Source organism: Nicotiana tomentosiformis, chromosome 4 (genome assembly GCF_000390325.3).
Source record: "Nicotiana tomentosiformis chromosome 4, ASM39032v3, whole genome shotgun sequence".
Classification (NCBI taxonomy): domain Eukaryota; kingdom Viridiplantae; phylum Streptophyta; class Magnoliopsida; order Solanales; family Solanaceae; genus Nicotiana; species Nicotiana tomentosiformis.
This window is the reverse complement of record NC_090815.1, coordinates 83816257-83835221: the sequence shown is the minus strand read 5'-3', so window position 1 is coordinate 83835221 and position 18965 is coordinate 83816257. Positions and strand designations below refer to the sequence as shown.

Below are 18965 nucleotides of genomic sequence, written 5' to 3'. Positions count from 1 at the left end.
AGTAATTGGAACACATTTTGAATACATACATCTTTAGACACTTTGCTTACTCGGGATAGTCGAATTTATTAGGAACATCTCGGAACATGGGAAATAGGGACTTGAGAAAACCATACTTAAAACTTACGGGAACATCATGGAATTCAATTCTAAGAGAGTAGTTTAGCCAACATATCTCGCTTCGAGCTTTCCTTAAATTGCTACAATGTTTCGAAAATTCTAGCAACTTCAATCTATTTAGAAACATAACAAATTTGAACATAAATTAGGAAGATATTCATGATTTCAACTCATTTAAGCATTTTAGCAAGCACTAGGTGTGCGAATTCGATTACAAAGTTCTTCTATAAGATTTCCTTCACTCCACAACTAATTCAATACCAAGAATTTACTCATATTATTTCAATCAACTCCCCACCATTCTCATAGCTACATGCATGCATAAATAACAACTCTTATAACCAATAATCATACTCCCAGTTACCCATCTTCTACCCAAACTCGAAATTGAAGAGTAGGGTTAGAACCTTACCTCTTGGATGAAGATCTTGTGAGCTTTCTTGTTGAATTTCAAGGCTTGAGCAATGGACCCTACGAAATCCGTATTTCTTCTCTAACTCTAGGGCATTTCTTCTCTCTAAAAATATTAGATATTCCCTTCAAAGATGGTCCCTTACGTCTATTTATCAAGATAGGGCCGGGTTATAAAAATAGAAGAATGGACCCTCCGAAATCCGGATCGCGCTACAGACCAGGCTAGGGGAGCTCCGTAGCGAGCTATAGACCAGGCTTTGTGAGGGATATAGCAGGGTCTAGCGCTATAGACCAGGTTTCGCGAGGGATATAGCACGGTCTAGCACGCTATGAGCTGGGCGACATGAGGTCAAAACGATTCAACTCCCCAACACATTGTTCAACCCAAAAAGTCCAAAAATATAATACATTAGTCTACCTTGGCATCACGGGACCTTAAATTACTTATCGGAAATTTACGGGGCCTTATAGAAAAATACTGGTCGCCGCCATCACGACCTTCAGTGCCCTCGCCAACTTTATGCTCAACGGTGTCGCCACCCTAACCACCAATGCACTCACCATCTCGACCCCCCTCGCCATCGCCACCTTCGCCCTCAGGATAAGCGGTATCATACCTAGCATTCTCGTCAAGCTGGTCTACACCCTCGTCCCCCTCCTCCTCATCGGCCTCAGGCTTAACGGGATCATACCCACAAGTGACTTGAGCTTCACGAGCCTTAACACAAACATCTTCGAGGGCAGCCTCAGAAACGGATCCCGCCGCATGCAAATCTCGAAAGACATCTAACCAGGCCTCTATATGAATCCATTCCTCATATAACTCCCAAGGAACATTGGGAAAATCTGAAGTGCAGAAAAGGATGGTTGTGCAAGTAATTGGGCCTTCTTGGCCTCTAAAGAGGCCACTCGATCATGAAGAATGGAGTTATCTTTCTCTAGCTCTCTGATCCTCTCCTCGAGTCGATCTTCCTTATCTCTCGCCGTTGAATGATCGTTCTCCCGCTCGGCTCGGAGAGTCCTATTCACCAACTCAAGCATCTCTGTCTTTCTCCGAGAATCTAAATGAGAGGACTCCACCTTTTCAATTTCCTTTTGATTCTCAGCGATCTAGCTATTGAGGGCCTCTAGCAGAAGTCAACACTCTTCTAACTGCCCCCGTAACTTGACCGATTGAGTTTGAAGGACACTGCATTGGGCCTCCATGCCCCTGCTGACTTCAAGCTCCTCTTCCCTACTCCTCAACGTCCCCTCAAGGATGCTACATTCCTCAATGGGCTTCACCAACTCATCATCTTTCTTCTAGGCCTGCATATCGTTGCCTTTGCGAAATCGCCTATGGAGATCTCGATACTTGCCACAATACTCAAAATGCTTGTTTTTCAATTTCACAAAGATCTCGTTATGCTTCTTCTCCCTCCGAACGCTCTTTATCTCCAAAATCACCGTCTACAATCATAAAAAGGAAAGAGAAGAAAGAAGTCGGAACCAAAGACGCCCTAAAAAATTAAAAGAGAAGAGGTTGAAGCACAAACACTCACCCTAAGAGCAAGGCGAGCAATGCTCCTCGACAAAGCACCATCGTCTATCTCTTTAAGGGTCTTACCCTCAATCTCGGAATAGAGAGGGCCGAGGACAGGTCACTATCCATGGGGATCACGATAGTCCTCGTAGACCCCTCCAACCTTATCTCAAGATGGGTAAGCCCTTCATCTATCATCCTCAGGTCGTCCGCATCAACGTCAGAACCTGACTCATCACCCTCCTCAGAGATGCCTTTACCCCTCTCATTGGCTGACAAGGAGGTATCTGCAGCTGTTCGAGAGATCGATGCCTCCTCTTGCCTCGAAGTGTCTAGGATATCAGCAGTCGTCCTTTCCGTCTCCATCATCGTAGAAGGAAAAGAAACATCCACATCGGCTCCCACCGACCTCGAAACCTCAAAACGCGGCTCAATATCAACTCCTACGAGGATGGTCACCGTCTCATGCAGTGAAAAGTCACCTTCCATCGCATCAATGGCCCGTGTGACTCCGTCACCAACATCCACAGAACTCCTCTTTCAAGGCAGGAGATTTCCATCACTAGGGAAAGGTTCGTTGTCCTCGTCGATGAGAGAATATAGGGGAGAATCCGAAGTCTCCATGGCCAAAGTGGGAACAAATTCGGACGCAACAACAGAGGGAACTGGAACAAAGTTAGGATCAACGACGGTCAAAACATGAGCAGAAGATGAGGACGTAGTAGCCTTCCTCTTCCGAAACGAGGGCGCGGGAGCTCTCGACTCCTCGTAGACCCCCTGGTTGAAGCTAAGAAAAAACATGAAAAGGAAAAATCAGCAAAGGAAAACAAAGAAAAAATGAAAAAAAAAATTAAGACACTGATGGTAAAAAGGAAATTACCAGTCGAAGGGAGAGCGAGCTCGAACTTCTTGAAAAAACTTGGCCATTCACGAATCCCTACGATGTGAAGGAGGAGCCGCTTGACCCAGTTATAAATATGAGCATTCAAAGGAGGAGGCAAGGTCTTGGCTACAAAAGAAGAAGGCGAGAAGTCAAAATTCAGGACCAAACATGAGAAAGCGACCAAAGTACTTTCGAGTATAGTTCTAAGCCTCGGTAAAGCCGTCGAAATTGGTCATAACATCCTCGGTCTTGACATAAAAGAAGTTGAACCAGAATTGACAACTGGCCTTGTCGTCCATCTTCACCACCAGGCATTTTCCCCCTCAGTGGCGAAGGTTTAATATCGCCCCCCTATAAAAGCTAGGAGCGAATAGATGGATTAAATGCCGCAGTGTCAATTCGACCCTTGCTAGCTCAACAAATTTGGTGAGCATCTTTATGGATTTATAGACGTATGGCGCGAGCTGAGTAGGGAAAATGCCGTAATGATGACAGAACTCCTCCACCGACGGAAGGAGGGGGAAAGAGTGGCCGACTTGGAAGGGGTAGGCATAGAGGGCGCAATACCCAGGACGGTGGAATTGTACCGTATCCCACCCGGCTAGGATGAACTCGATATGCTTGGGAAGGACATATTTAGCTTTTAGCTCCGCCAATTCCTTCACCGTCATCACTGACCGAAAGGCTCCAGGTTCTGCCTCTAGTGATTTGGTGAAATCGGATCTGGAATCAGGGTTGCGGGGGATTATCACCTCCACCGACGTGAAGGTTCCATCCTCAAAGGTGGTAGGAACACTCTCCTTATGGGAGGGGAACACCACTGCCAAGGGTGTAATACGACTCCCCTTGCCAACCTCAGAAGGTACGTTAGACATGATTCGATGTAAAGAAGAAGAATAACAAGCAAACGGGAATGAGCAACGATGTAAGGCGCTGAAATAGGAAGTGGAAAGGGTTATGCAGAAAAGATGAAGGAGAGGCTATTACTAAAAGAGAAGGAAGAGTTTGGAAAAAGTTTCAAAATCAACAAACCTTCCCCTATTTATAAGGTTTGCGAGGCACCAAAATTGAAAGACGAGTCATGATTAGCACAGATATCGAAACGACAGAGCCAATCAAGGGTTACACCTAAATCGATGTAGTGTGTAGGGAAACGACGTCATTATGACGCATGATGTCATGACGTCACTTCTCTTGGACCAGATAGCTCTAACATACTTCACGGGTAATTCAAAGAATTCAAAATATGCGGATCACAGAAGTCCACGTAGCCTTGTCTCCACGACCACGACCTCACCTAACTCTATAAAATCGTATCATGAATGACATTATTCACTCACCGACCTTGTCCGCGGGAACGACTTCGATAAGCGGAAGGACTAACTGTATGGGTCAAAATCCATCTTTAGTCGAAATGGTATTAGTAAAATATTCCTGGGATGCCACGCGTCACAGTAATCTAATTATCAATGAAGGCCGCGGTCGAAGAGTCAATAAGACTGAAGTCGAGGGGTTGTCATCTAGGCCGAGGTTGAACACCCTTAAAAGAGCTGTAACAAGTAGTTTCAAGATAGGATACAAAAGAGAATATTCTAGTGAATATTCTCTGTACTTGTACTGTTAAGGTTTTTAGGAACATGTTCCCTATAAATAGAAAGAGACACAATGATAGGGGACATGTGATATTTATTTGCAAAAATACTCTTTGACTTTAGAGCGAGAATGTGACTTCATTGCAAGTATACAAATATCACATTTTCACTAAGATTCTTGTCTACACTTTTTCACCAGATTCGAGAATAACTCAGATATTCAAAGGATTGTCCGTCATTTATCATTGTCAGAAAGAACATTCACTGATTTCATCCTTTCTTGGGTGACTCATTCATTCTATTTACTTAAATGCCATTTATTGTTATTCATCAATATTTAATGCTACGTTATTGCCTTTGATTTCTTGAATATTGACTGTATCGTTGTTGTCAAGGTATACTTACGTAGTATTTATTGCACTTTTAAGAACTCCATCTTTGGGATATTATTGTTAACTAAGATTAACCCTCATTATATATAAATTTAATTAGTTGAACCAAGATCTATATTTTTTGGTCAAACAAATCTAAGATTTATCTTACAAAGGGCTAATGCATCTCATTTAAGTAATATTTCAGTTTCCAGCGAGAAAAACAGTACGATCGAGGAGTGCAAAGAAAGTTGAAAGTTTATGGTAAATAGCCATAACATGGTAAGCTTTCTTTGGTGGGCAACCTGTTTGCTAAGTAATAATACTACTAACATGCACGAGAGGAAATGCATTGGCTCGATGAATGATTTAATTTGTATATGTTGATAGTACAAGAAGATTTTACACTACCCGTAAATTTTAACCAGTTATAACATTTTATTTACTTCATTCCTTAGATTACCAAATTAAAATTATTACAGTTTATACTACTCACCTATTGTTATAAGTCATCAAGTTATGATGGCTCACAAAAGTTAAATTTATAATAACTTTGTAAACAAAGGTGTAATTCTCACAAAACTCAGCAGAAAAAAGAAATTAAGTTTGAAGTTACCTTTACACGTAAAGTTGAAGTCACCTTTACCCGTAATTATAACATGAATAGTACCAACATGACTTAGAGAGTTGCATCTTCAACAAATTATAATAACACAACAAATAATTGGTATACAACTTTCCACAAAGAGACATGATCAACAAGTTCACGCCCCTTGGTCTCGAGTAAAAAGAGCATAACACTTACTGCTGATAAAATTAAAACCACTTCAAATAATATAATTGCAGCCATCTGGGGCAACCTCTAACCGACTGAGACCAAATTTAAATAACTTAAACTATAATGATAGAAAAATCTCAACAACAATTGCGAGAAACAAATCCTGTATCGGGATCACCATTCCTAGGAGTAATAGAAGCATCACACAAACTAGATGTCCCGTTGGGATCATCATTCCTAGTTGTAGTAGAGTAAATTAGCAACATCCCAAAGCTAGCCAAATAATTACAAATATCTTCCGATAAGTTTTTAACACAAAATGATCCTTAGCTTATCTGCTAAGGAAGCTGCCTTAGTACTGCACGATGGATTTGCAAAATGGTTGGTTCCAATCCAGCTTGGCTACCTTGATCCTTCCTTCGCCAAAATATGTGCCACTTTGTTTCCTGCCCTATGTTTGTACTGGATTATCCAACTGTGCAATAACAACCTGCAATCATATATGATATAACAATAAATAGGAGAAACGTTTTCTAATAGTGATAGAGCCTGAGTGGAGTCCGTTTCTATCTCCAATGGGAACAGCTTGTGGTGCAGTGCAAGCAACAAACCAAACTTGATAGCAAGTAGTTCTTCACGAGTGTGATTGAGAACATTCATACCATAAGAGAATCCCCCCATCAGTGTTTAACTTAACAGAGATGGTATTAATATTCCTGGGATTCGTTGGCCTGATTGTCAAAAGGTTAAATTCATTTATGCGCATACAAACAAAGCTATGTGAAGGATCATTGGTAACATAATTATTGTGATTTCTTTTGGTCCAAAGGTTCCAAAGGCTAAATGCATAGAAATCCTCCCAGATGAAGATATTACAAAAAACGTTGTGGTTTTTACTTCTCACCACATCAAGCCAATGTTTAATTTACAAACAGCTCCTAGTCTCCTAAGAGACTTTACAAGCTAATTAACTACGTGCACAAAAATGCGGTTTCCTAATTCATAATTAATGCGATACTTTTTTTTTTTTTTTGAAACCTTCAAAACATACATTTATGCCGTGCAGTTTCATAAGTTTTAGAATTCTTACATGTTTTCCCACTATTCTGCATGAATCATGACGTATATAAATTAAAATCACATGTTGGAACTATGTGTAGACAAGAAAAAAGTTGATTAAGATACGGAATAATAGAAAACTCTGTGTAGTCAAATTTTGGTATTTTATGCCAATTTGCTTTCAATACTAAGTAAATTTTAATCAAATAATGTCACATAAAATGATATGGAATACATATATCTTATAAAAAAAGGAAAAGAAGAGGGATCATAATATAATGAAAAATAAAAAAGGAGAATTCAAAGGAAGTAAACCTCGGATAGATGAACCTGACGGATGTATGAGGCCCAAAATGGGACGAACTCTTTGCGATCCTGCAAAACATCAGCGCCAGCCGGCAAAATAGTAAGATCTAAGTGTCCAAAATGATTGCGTGACGGATCAAACACACAAGAACCGGCCAAACGTCGTCCTCCTCCTCCTCCTCCTCATCTGGGAATCAACTCCTTTACGCCTCCATCCGGAACAATTGGCCACTTTATACCCGACGTCACACAAACTTTTTTTTCTGGCCTCTTCTCGGGTTTCCCTCCTCCTCCTCCCACACAAGGTTCTCTTTGCAACTTTTAAAAACCCTCAGGAACTTGATTTTGCTTCTTCACGTCTGAAAACGGTTCCCGTCCTGCTGTCTCTAAAGGTTCTCTTTGCCTCTTCTTCGAGGATGACGGTGTCAATTCGGCCATTTCTCAGTTGATGATTGAAGCGATGGGTAACCCCTCCTTTTTTTTTTTTGTGGAATGGAACCGTCCAGCAAGAAAGGAAAAATATATGCTTACAAGGTTTTAAATAAAAAGGATATACTCATTCCGTTTCAATTTATTCGAACCTATTTTCTTTTTAATCTCTGTCAAAAAGAGTCACCTATTTCCCTATACGAAAACAATTTATCTTTATACAATGATTTATAGCCACAAAATATATATGTACCTCATTTTAAACCACACATTCAAAAGTTTTCTTTCTTTTCTTAAATTTCGTTCTCAGTCAAATAAGTTCACATAAACTAAAACCGAGTAAGTGAAGTATAATATAATGCTTTTAGCAATATTACCAAAATAACCTATATTAGCCATAAAACATTGTAGATCTTACGGTTACTAATCTATTGTTACAAAATTATAAACTCTTAGGCCTATTTGTTTTTTTTTTTTTAAAGATTAAAACATCTGAATCTGAATACACGTATGAATAACAAGATGTGTATTAAGATTAAGACATCTGAATCTAAATACACATCTGAATGTTAAGATGTGTATTAAGATATGAATACTAAATGATTAAGAATGTTTGATTTTTAACATTTGAATGTATAAAATTTACGTTTATTTGAAAATTAATAAACATAAAATTCAAATAAAATACTAATTAATCTAATATTCCATTAGCTTTTTAAAATATGATAGTTATTGGTGGTGATGGCTAACGGTAGTGCTTGTGAATGCCGACTAAAAGCGGTGGTTGGTGGTAGATTTGGTTGATGGTGGTAGTTTAGGGTAGTAACTAGTGGTAGCTATTATGATTGAGAATGGTGCTGGTGGGTAGTGATAGTTAATAATGGCGGGTGGTGGTGGTGGTGGTTGTGATTAAGGAAGACGGTGGTGGGTGGTGGTAGTTTATAATGATGGGCAGTGCCAGCTATGGTTGTTGATGGTGATGGGGTGATTAGTTGTGTAGTTAAGGTGGATGAGTGTTGGTTGTCGTTGAGAATGATGGTGGTGGGAGTGGTGGAGATGGTGGGCGGTGGTAGTCGACAATGATGGCGGCTATGATTGAGGATGATGGTGGTGGTGGTTGAGTATGGTGGTGATGGGTGGCATGGTGGTAGTTGATAATGGTAGGCGATGGCAGCAGTTAATAATGAATATGGATGATAGCATCTTAATGAAATTAAGTTTCTGTTATAGATCTTAATGATACAAACCTATTTAGACCCATTAAGTGGTTGTGAAGTAAAAAGAACAAACACACTTAATAATTAAGATCTGCATAATTAAGATTCAGACTTTAAAAAAAAATTCACTTAATGTCTGAGATCTGAATGATTAAGATTCAGACTTTCATTAAGTGCAAACAAATGAGGCCTTAGTCTAATTAATGTTTGAACGTGATGCTATTAAGCTTATACCTAGTTGTCTCGTGTTGCATTCTCTTTATGTTGAAAGGGATGAGTATGAGAGTGTAACTAAATTTGTTATAAGTTCTCCCGGTTTCGAAAAAAGCTTAAAGTTACTATTCCCTCCGGTCCACAATACTTTTTTATTTTGGTCCAAAATAAATGTTCATTTATATAATCAAGAAAAAATTCAATTTATTTTTTCAAAATTATCCTTATGTACGTATCCCTAAAAAGTTTTTTACTCCTCATTACTCCTCACATTAACTATGCTATAACATTTAATTAAGGATAATTTAGTCATACTACCTATTTTTGTCTAGAATTTTGTATTTCCTTAATGGGTGTGCCCAAAGCAAATTGATCACTTGTTGTGGATCGGAGGGAGTATTTATGATGATGGATCCTTTGACAATAGAAGTGATAAGGAAAAAAGTGATATGTGTTCGGAGATAAATACACCTAAACTTGAGAATCTAAATTTGATGGATGATGTTTCTGAGACATATTCTACAGTGGATGTATCCTCCTTAGTTCGAGCAAATGTCAATCTTAAAATTCCAATGCGACTGTGAGATGAAAAGAAAGATCAGAGAGTCCACTCTTTTGCCAGATTGATGCAAATTTATATATTGCAGTTCCAAGTATCGCAGTACGCCACCAAATTTTTTTTTCTTTATTGCTTACTAAGCATTATTTTTCCTCCAATAATGGTTGTGCTTAACTCTGTCCATCAATGCTTAGGCAGGAAATGGAATTTGAATTCTGATGCTAACATTCTCTTTATCTAATTCCTATTTGTAGTCATGTTTTTAATGTTGTTATCCTCTGATTATTTGTTTTTAACTTGTTTGATTTTGTCATTTGTGCATAATGATCTATCTATTTCTGATGTGCTGCCATTATTCAATTTCTATTCCGTTAAATATAATCTTTTATAAGTTAAAATATATAGAGCATTAACATATAATTTCAATCAGTGGATTATTGCTCTGATACATGTTATGGAGTATTAAAACTTAAATACAAGAGAATAGGATTTAATTCAAGAGAATAGTAATACAACTATATTAGCGTATTCTCTAAGTACCACTTTTATTTTGGTAAGGGGTTGACTCGTTCTTGATGCAATTCTCATACACCTTTATCTTTAACAAATCAAAATAAGAGGTAATTATGCCATTTGTATAGAGAGATGTAGTACATTGTTGATTGGATGATGATATTATGTTGAATATGAGATTTGAAGGTTTCGTAAATAGAATTGCAATTTTCATCTTCTAATTGCTAAATGTGTGACTTGTTCCTCTACATCTAAAGATTATATGAAATACTTGTAGCACTAGTTTTACACAAAGTTGACGATATGTGCATACGGATGAGTGAGCATTATGAATTATTGACATTATTCAGCTAACTTATTGAATATTTTCGGAGGTGCGATTAAGATAGATAGGAGACAATAAAAAGTTGCGGTGGATTTGGATTACTACAATATTATCAAATACTCATTTGAGGTGCACTTAAGTCTTGAAGCTCAAAAAAGTTCAGGGAGGGCGTTTCGCCTCGCTTAAATTGTTATCTATGTATTCTATCTTGAATAGAGCAGTACTAAACAGTAAATATAATCGAATAAGAGATATATTAGATGTTAATGAAAACTCTATGAAGGAATTTGTTACTTTTTTCTTGTATTGTAAACATATTTGTATTCTTTTTTCATTGTGACTTTTTTTACTAAAGCTCATACTTTAGCTGTGTTTTACGTTTAAAGCCCCAATAGATCTGGAGTGCTTCTTAAAGCTTTTCAGCTTTCACAAGAATGGATTAATATTGATATTATTGTATATGTTGAATATTGAAATTAGTTATCTAATTTTGAATTTGATCATACTAAATTCATGTATGTTTGTTTGTCATTTTTTTTGCTCTCATGATAACATCATTAATTGGAGCGAACCTTCTCATGTGCCTCGATGCGTCTATTTATGTCTCAAAGCCATTTCTATTGACGTATTTCGGGATCGTCAATATGAGCTTTCTGTGCTTTGCTACATTCTTGAGAAAGTTGAAGTTTTGCAAATTGTGAAATTGCATTTTTCTACTAATAAGACTCAGACAAAGTTCCAAGTGCTACAATAAATAGCTGGATTGCCAAGGAAGTCTCAGTCCCTACATATTTAGTTATGAGCTTATCTTAACTGTTCGATTATGTTCAATGAAAGAGCTAGTACTTTACAGCATCAGCAAAGTTAAAGAGACAACGGATGTGGTTAAAACAACAAAAAGCAGATTGACTGGAAAACAGTAATAAATTTCTTTTAAAAAAAACTGAAATAAAGAAAATTCCATTACACTGTACTTTGCTTCCAGCGTTCATAATTAGGAGAGAACATGCACAACTATCTTTATTTCGAAGACGATGACTTTCCCTGCATAATGCTATTGCTTCAAGTTTGCAGAGATTCTTCTACCTAAGCTCCATCCTAAACCTTCATTCTGTGATCATTTTCACAAATCAATACTAGCACTGACAATGTACGAATACGATTCTGAACTTTGGAAGCCATTTGGCTCAATCAGCAACATGAACAATTTTATGTCAACCCAGTTGTTTCCTTGCCACTAGCGTATTCAACCCTTCCAGCAATTCTAAGGCCAACTAGCGTAGAAATATTTGACGATGATATTCATTTGCCAACTAAAACCAATTTGAAACACTGAAGTCCCTTAGCTTCCTAAGGTGTCTTTCCATGTCTTGCCTTGACTTCTTCCACTCCTCTTTCTCTATCACAGTGGTTGGATCATCTCTTTCCTCCTAAAAGTAACATGATGCTCGCTCATCAGAGATGGAAAGACAGCCACAATAATACAAAGATAAGCAAGAATTTGAGTTCATGATACTCACTGATGGTATAATTTTGAACGAGTTCCCATTATCACGGATGACAAGCAAATCATTCTTCCTGTCCCTGTTTCTTCCTCCAGGGACTGTCACCTATTTTTTTTAAAAACAAAATAACTTTTTAACATTAACAATAAAGAGAGCAACCAAAGGGTATAAATATTTGGGAAAGGCAAAACATGCAAGCTAGTCAAATCACAGGACTTCACGTGTTCATACTATATCCGAATGTTTCAATGCATAGGACAAGTTCAAGTTCAAATCAACCGTGCTTATAGCTTGTGTACTTGTTGGCACAGACATCCTCACACTATTGGTTTTGATTAACACAGATGTTCTTTAGATTCTATATCCGAATGGATAAGACAAATTCAAGTTCAAATCTTCCATTCCTATAGCTGGTCTACTACTTGACACAGATACTCAGAATTAGCAGTTGGAGTAAACTTAACAGTTTTATGTCCATCCATCGAGCAAACAAAAGCAGGAAGTGTGGAGTCCATTAGAAATATTACGGATAAAGGTAACTGTTGTTGTAGGGAATTCTTTCCCACCTGACTGTTCTACTGAAATCTTGAGGCGTTCTAAAGAAGCAGTACCAAGAAAGAGGATCAACATTCTCTAGTTTATCAAAGAATCTGTCCTTGTTTGTCGATACAAGGAAAGCAGCTCCAGATGAAAACATTATACCTTTTGGAAGCAGCTTTGATGGAAGAAATTCAAAACCTAGGAGCTCCTCCTAAAGTGCTCTATCGCACTCTGAAGACTATGCTTAGGCATCTAAGTCATAGTCCAAACAGTTAATTAGCCTTTTTGGACAGCGTTGCACTTCTCTACAAATGTACATTTAGAGCAATTGAGCACCCCCACACCACCCATTCAAATAATGAAATCCTTTGGCATTATCAGCAAAGTGGAAATGGCTCTTTTGGGAGTCGTAATCAGTTCTTACTCTTTAGCAAAGAAAAGAAAAACGAGAAGAAACTTGTGCAACGCAGTCATTCCAACCTTATCAGTAAAGTGGAAATGGCTCTTTCAGGACTCGTATATGTTTTTGGGGAGTAATTATCAATTTATTCTTCCTCTATCGCAAACAAAATACTTAACCCTGATCTGTGCAAGACAGTCATCCCAGCATTAACCTTCTCCCGCTTCCATGGAACAGAAGAAATAAATTCAAACTTTAATCCTTCAGTTCCGCCGTTTACTCCTTACCAACTTCCACCCAAACTCCTGACCCCTACACCCTTTCCCTTCATCCCTTGACACCACAACCATCTCCTTAAATTCCCATACTCCTTTGCACTGTAAAATTTGGTCAGACTTGATTGCTGAGCTATGTTAATTGTTAAACATATATCTTCAAAGTACTAACAATCCAATACTTTGAGCTTTCAGCATTAGAACTACATTTACTCAGAGGAGCAGATTCAGCTATATGAAAATGAAAAAGCTATGTCCAGGAAATGATAAGCAACTTATCAGGTAAGCTACTTGATGCATAAAAAATTAGCAAATCTAGAAGAAAGAGCAACTTACCACTACTTTGGCTCTAGTGATTGATTTGGTTTTCGAATCAATAACGTATATTTCTTCAAAATCAAGAGCAAATTCCGGATCACCAGCCCTGCGGTTTCTATAGTGCTTTGTTAAGAATACCTGCAACAGAGACACACCGATCATACAACCCATAGAATGCAGGAGGAAGTGTTCTTACCCTCCTTCAAATGAAAAGAGCCCTCATACCAGTCAAGATGAAATGTTTTGGATTAAGTACTTTAATGTCATAGACTCATAAAAAGAAGTCCTTGAATGTCATAGTTGTGTGATATAACCATCAAATTTTGATGAATTCTTTTCAGAATACATGGATGGAGTACAAGAGGTCAAAATTAATATAAGGCTTAAACAACAAAAGCTCTTAAATAATCACCAAAGATGGGAAAGAAAGTTTAGGGCCTCCGTCCAAAGACAAACAAAGAAAAAGAATTAAGGGGGAAGATTTGCCTCAATACAGAACCAAAAGCAAAAGAAAAAAAAAATTAAAAAAAAAAATAAAGCAAGAATGTTAGTATTGCCTTTCTTTATCTTTTTCCTCTTTTTTTTTCTTATGTCTCCATCGAAGCTCATCCCATGTAATTGTCCAGCTTGCATTTGACTTTACAATTTAATGCTACCTCACAAGCTTAATATCTTTAGCAAAATAAACTGCATAGACAGCATATGACAGAACAAATGTTCTTATCGGTTGAAATAGAAAACATCCATACCTTTGAAACTTCCCTTTCTGATTTATACATAGGATCTCTAGGCGCATCAATGGGAGGCTCTGTCACGTTGTAGCACCCATAATCACTCATCGCACACCTAATATACTACATGATAAAACAAGTTCTTGATCAATAAGTTACGTAAACACTAAATCTACTGCAAGATGAATCATAAGTATTCAAATATAAGTCATATCGCATCCATATTCATAAACTTTATTAACATGATACCTTCTGAGGCATTGGTGCAAGAACTCTGGGAATGGCATATATATCAGTATCTGGTGGCGTAACATACATCTGCATGCCAAATACAAATGATACTTCATCAGCTAGCATATTGTTCAAATGGTCCAGCATTACATATGGGGGAATGGAAAGAAAAGCAAGGTGCAGACAGCAGGATCGGGAAGAGGGAATAAAAATAAGAAAAAGAAAACAATCTAGTGGCATGTGAAATCAAAAGTAATGCAAGAACTAAAATTCAAATTTCAGTATCTGAGTTCCCCTAGACCCCAAACATTGATAATTTCATTTGCTTTGACCTACGCGTATTCAACATACACATGGGTGTGGGAGTACGAGGTGCAATCCTTCCAAATACTCTAAAAAACTTGCTCAAATTGAACTATGCTTACGGGATATTCTGTTGACATACAAAACACAAACCCATATTTGAGTTCATGTAACATGGTAAGACAAACCTCTATGTTTCTTTAAAAACATCTGTGGTGTGCAGGCAAGCTTGTGCATCCTGACTAATCCATCGGCCATCCGTCCAGCCCACAAGCACAGGTTACCAAGGTAATCCTGCCCATCAAGGTTGGAACAGATGGTCACCAAGTATCATAGCTAAGATTCCAATAGGGATATATAGGTTATTAATCCCTGACCCAACTTCTAGGTCAAACCCCTTGAGACAATCCTGATTTTATATTTTTTTTAGTTGACGATAGCATCCCGACCGATACCTGCTACCTCCCATTGGCATAGGTATCGTGTAATTATGCCCACTAATACTTAGGCAGATGAGGTTTTTTGCCTGGATTTGAACTTGAGAACTCATAACCCTGATAACCATTTTTGTCAGTCAAAATTCAGTAAAGCAACGATTTTTCACTTTCCACTCCTTATATGAATACACATTTACGGCTATAGCACTAGGCACAGTACTTAAAATAATGCACTTGTCAACTTACTAATACTCAACACTAGATAAATGCACGCAAAAGAAACAAGAGGGCTGCAGAATAATAACCTCACGAAAGTCATAAACATCATTATCAGGGTCAGGAGGTTTACGAATGAAGAAATCACAATCAAGGAGGCTAATTTTATGAAACTCCTCCTCATTAATTCTATAATCCACGATTTTCTCGGAGTTCCATCCTTGAGTAAACACAAAGCTACTGCTATGAACCATCGCAATGTCATCACCAGTAGCAGCAACAGCTAAAGAAGCACCACCTAAGAGGGTATCATAGTCAACATCAAAGTCTTTTTTATTGTCTGCTTCTTCCACTTCATCCTCGTCCATGTCGTAATCATCTGGTCCTCCCCCGTCTGCATCCTCGTCGTCGGCGAATACCCTGAAATCCCGCCTCCTTTTTGTGGTAAAACTTTGTTTAACAGAATTGGGGTTGTTGGAAATTGGCTTAACAAACGAAATGGTTAAAAGGGCTTGTGAAGAAGGTGTAGTGAAGAAGGTTGAAAGGTTTGGAGGAAGCGGGAAGAAGAGCTGAGCAGCGCTCATGGTTGTTCAGTTCAGAGGGAGTGAAATGTGGGGAGTGGATTAGATTTGTACTTTTCAATACTCATATTTGTGTTGGATTTGATACTTAGCCCCCTTAAGATGTTTCAGAAGTGGAAAGCAGATTAAAAAGGTGGGAATTAAACCCCTTCAATTTTAAATACTTAGCAGATTGAGACCAGTTATTTTCTTCTTTTTTTCTAGCTATTGATTGGTTAATTTGAAGTGCCCAACTACCATTTTTTTTCTTTCTAAATACCTAGTCAAAAGTTACCTCTTACGTTATCTTTTTACAAAGAAAGATAGATGATCTTAGCAAATGTGCTTTCCGTCTAACCTTATTTTAGAAATGAGCAAAAGATAAAAGAGAGATTAGAATATAGAACTTAGATGACTTGTATTCTCATTTTGGATATGGCCGATGTGTTTAAGAAAAAATGAAAAATTGACTCGAATCAACTTGATAAACTGACCCCAAAGAGCTGCACATAATCTAGGATTAGACAAAAATTACAGAAAATATAAGAATTGCACCTCCAACTGTGAGTTCATATTAAATTCTTTTTTTTTATTTCCTTTAATCTAACAACCAGAGTATGCTAAATATTTGATGAAGATTAAAAGTTCTCACTTTTGATAAATTCAAAGGATAAAAACTGCTTAGAAGTAAATTTAAGGAACTATTACGAACCTATATCCCAAATATAAGGAACTATTTGTTGTCATTTTTCTCCCTAACAATGACAAGAGTGAGTTGCTCTATTGAAGCACCCTCCACTTCCAACTAAGAGATTGTGAGTTCGAGTCATCCTAAGAGCAAGGTAGGGAGTTCTTGGAGGGAGGGAGCCGAGGGTCTATTGGAAACAACCTCTCTACCTCAGGATAGGGGCAAGGTCTGCGTACACACTACTCTCCCCAGACCCCATTAGTGGAATTATACTGCGTTGTTGTTGTTGTTGTTGTCGTTGTTGTTTCTCCCTAGCAACCATTTGGTTTACGGAGAGAATCATATTTACATCTTTACTATCGCAAATAAACTATATCTACTCTCCGTTTCACCTTTTTATCAAAAATCACACTACCGTTGTACTATGATTTTAAAAATAAAACATAAGAGGGAGGGTGAATTATGTTCTAAAATTTTTAGTCGACTATCATTGATTGTTTCATCTGTACAGAAATTCTTTTACTTGCTCAAGAGTTAGATGTATCAACTTATATGAATAATGGCAGAAAGTAAAACTGCAAATATGCTCAAAATTTTTTATACTGGTTCACGTATCGTGGTCGTACCTACATCCGTTTTCCTTAGGCCACAAGGTTATCTTATTCCTCCTCAGATTAAGTTGATTACAAACAATGGGTTTTCAACTTGACCTTTTGGTTTTTATAAGTTCACCAACGAAACTTAAATTTTGCACAACTTTTCTCTAATCACTCACACTCTTCCTATTTATTCTACTTGTGATACTAATATTATTTTCTTTTTGTCATTTTGTCATTTTGTCTTTTTTTTTTTTTAGTCGAGGGTCTTTCGGAAACAGCCTCTCTACTCCTTTGGGGTAGGAGTAAGGTCTGCGTATACACTACCCTCCCCAGACCCCATTAGTAAGATTTTACTAGGTTGTTGTTGTTGTACTCACACTCTTCCTTTTTTTTTTTTTTCTTTTTTTACACTCACCAATACAAGATTTAAGTGCTTGCTAGAAAACTGAAAGAGAATAACATTGCTTGAGTAAGCTATGTGTTTGGCTTGATGAAGATCTTCAGATTTTATAGGCTTATTTTTGGACTAGCCGTTGTATTTATCTTCAAGAAGGTTCTGACCAAATAAATGAGGATGTTGTTTCTCTTTTTACGAGCGACCCAAAGAAATTATCTTGAAAGGAGAGAGTGTCTCCCATGATTCTTCAACCGTGAGTGAGCATTGAAAGAAGTCTTCAAACATAGTCAGCATCTCATTTATCGGATACAACAACACCAACACACTCAAGTGGCACAACTGGGGTCAGTGTTTGGGTTTTTCTTTTAAGGAAAAATATATTTGGCCACATTAATAATGGCTCAAATGTCTATAATGGGAATATTATGGTAACTTCGCACGGCTTTTGAGGGTATACTGAATAATTGTGCATTTTCGTTTTTCATTTATACCCTTTAGCAGATTTTTATTTTAATTTAATTTTTTTCAAACAATTCTCTCTCGTTATTTTAATTGTGTTACCTTCCCAAGGCTTCTTTCACATTTACACATGCTGACTACATCATTTTTCATAAAGCGCTCAATGCACATAAACATATACTATACCAAACGAAATACACTGAAATATACACATAGTATATTAGAGGAAATATGTATAAATTTAAACTACTATACTCATCTTGCATTGGTCACTTTCTAACCCTAAACTCTTAAATATATAGTGCTTCACCTAAGAAGCTTTTCCAGCCCCCATTTTTCTATTTTTGTTTTCTCCTTCTTCATCTCTTATCTTTCTTAGGGTTAGATTAAGGAATAGGGGATGGGAAGAGGAATAATGTTTCGAAAGTCTATAATGTATTTCGTGGTAAGAGGCCTGGATTATACAACTCTTGGCATCAGTGTGCTCCTATGGCTACTGGTGTCAAGGGTAGCATCTTCAAGGCTTTCAAATCGTATGATGAAGCCATAGCAATGTTCAATGAGTTTAGAAATGGATCTCAAGCTGATAATATATCGGCATTGAAGGTGTATGTGGTATTTCGTGGTAAAAGGCCAGGATTATACAACTCTTGGTGTGAGTGTGCTCCTATGGTTATAGGTTTCAAAGGAAGCATCTTCAAGTCTTACAAATTTTATGATGAAGCCATCGCTGCATTCAATGAATTCCAAGAAGAAAATGCTGACAGTGAAGAACCATCTTCAAGTTCGTTTGTAGATGAAAGTGGTGTAGGCGTTGAAGGTGACAATGGAGCAAGTGCTATATCATTTGTGTTGTTAGATGGAATGCTTGTAGGGATGAAGATATCAGAAAATTATTCAGTTTGATTATTAATAAGAGTGTTTTTCCCCTTATGAACTGAATGTTTTGTCTATATTGTTGGATCTTAACTGAAAAGTTTAGTTCTAAGTGTCAAAGTATTATCA

General features: G+C 37.5%; 1 protein-coding gene and 1 long non-coding RNA gene across 2 annotated transcripts; both read right to left on the bottom strand.

The window, feature by feature from the left end:
• Positions 1–5783: 5783 nt before the first annotated feature.
• On the bottom strand, positions 5784–7559 carry LOC104104702 (uncharacterized). Its single transcript, XR_688180.3, has 2 exons — positions 7055–7559; positions 5784–6170 (listed from the first exon to the last, which is right to left on the bottom strand). It is a non-coding gene; the product is annotated as an uncharacterized lncRNA (long non-coding RNA).
• Positions 7560–11508: 3949 nt separating this feature from the next.
• LOC104104703 (PLASTID TRANSCRIPTIONALLY ACTIVE protein 6, chloroplastic) lies at positions 11509–15894 on the bottom strand. Its single transcript, XM_009612849.3, has 6 exons — positions 15347–15894; positions 14320–14388; positions 14089–14193; positions 13358–13477; positions 11822–11911; positions 11509–11731 (listed from the first exon to the last, which is right to left on the bottom strand). Exons 1-6 carry the CDS (start codon positions 15839–15841, stop codon positions 11615–11617), a joined length of 996 nt encoding a protein of 331 aa, XP_009611144.1. The 5' UTR covers positions 15842–15894; the 3' UTR covers positions 11509–11614.
• Between the last annotated feature and the right edge of the window lie 3071 nt (positions 15895–18965).

What these genes read in the sequence shown, in the direction of transcription:
- LOC104104703 (XM_009612849.3), bottom strand. Translation starts at nt 15,841, where the DNA reads ATGAGCGCTGCTCAGCTCTTCTTCCCGCTTCCTCCAAACCTTTCAACC. An exon ending in CAGAAAGGGAAGTTTCAAAG is followed by an intron (nt 13,478 to 14,088) that starts GTATGGATGTTT and finishes TCTCTGTTGCAG; the next exon opens with GTATTCTTAACAAAGCACTA. An exon ending in TCACTAGAGCCAAAGTAGTG is followed by an intron (nt 11,912 to 13,357) that starts GTAAGTTGCTCT and finishes TAAAAAAAATAG; the next exon opens with GTGACAGTCCCTGGAGGAAG.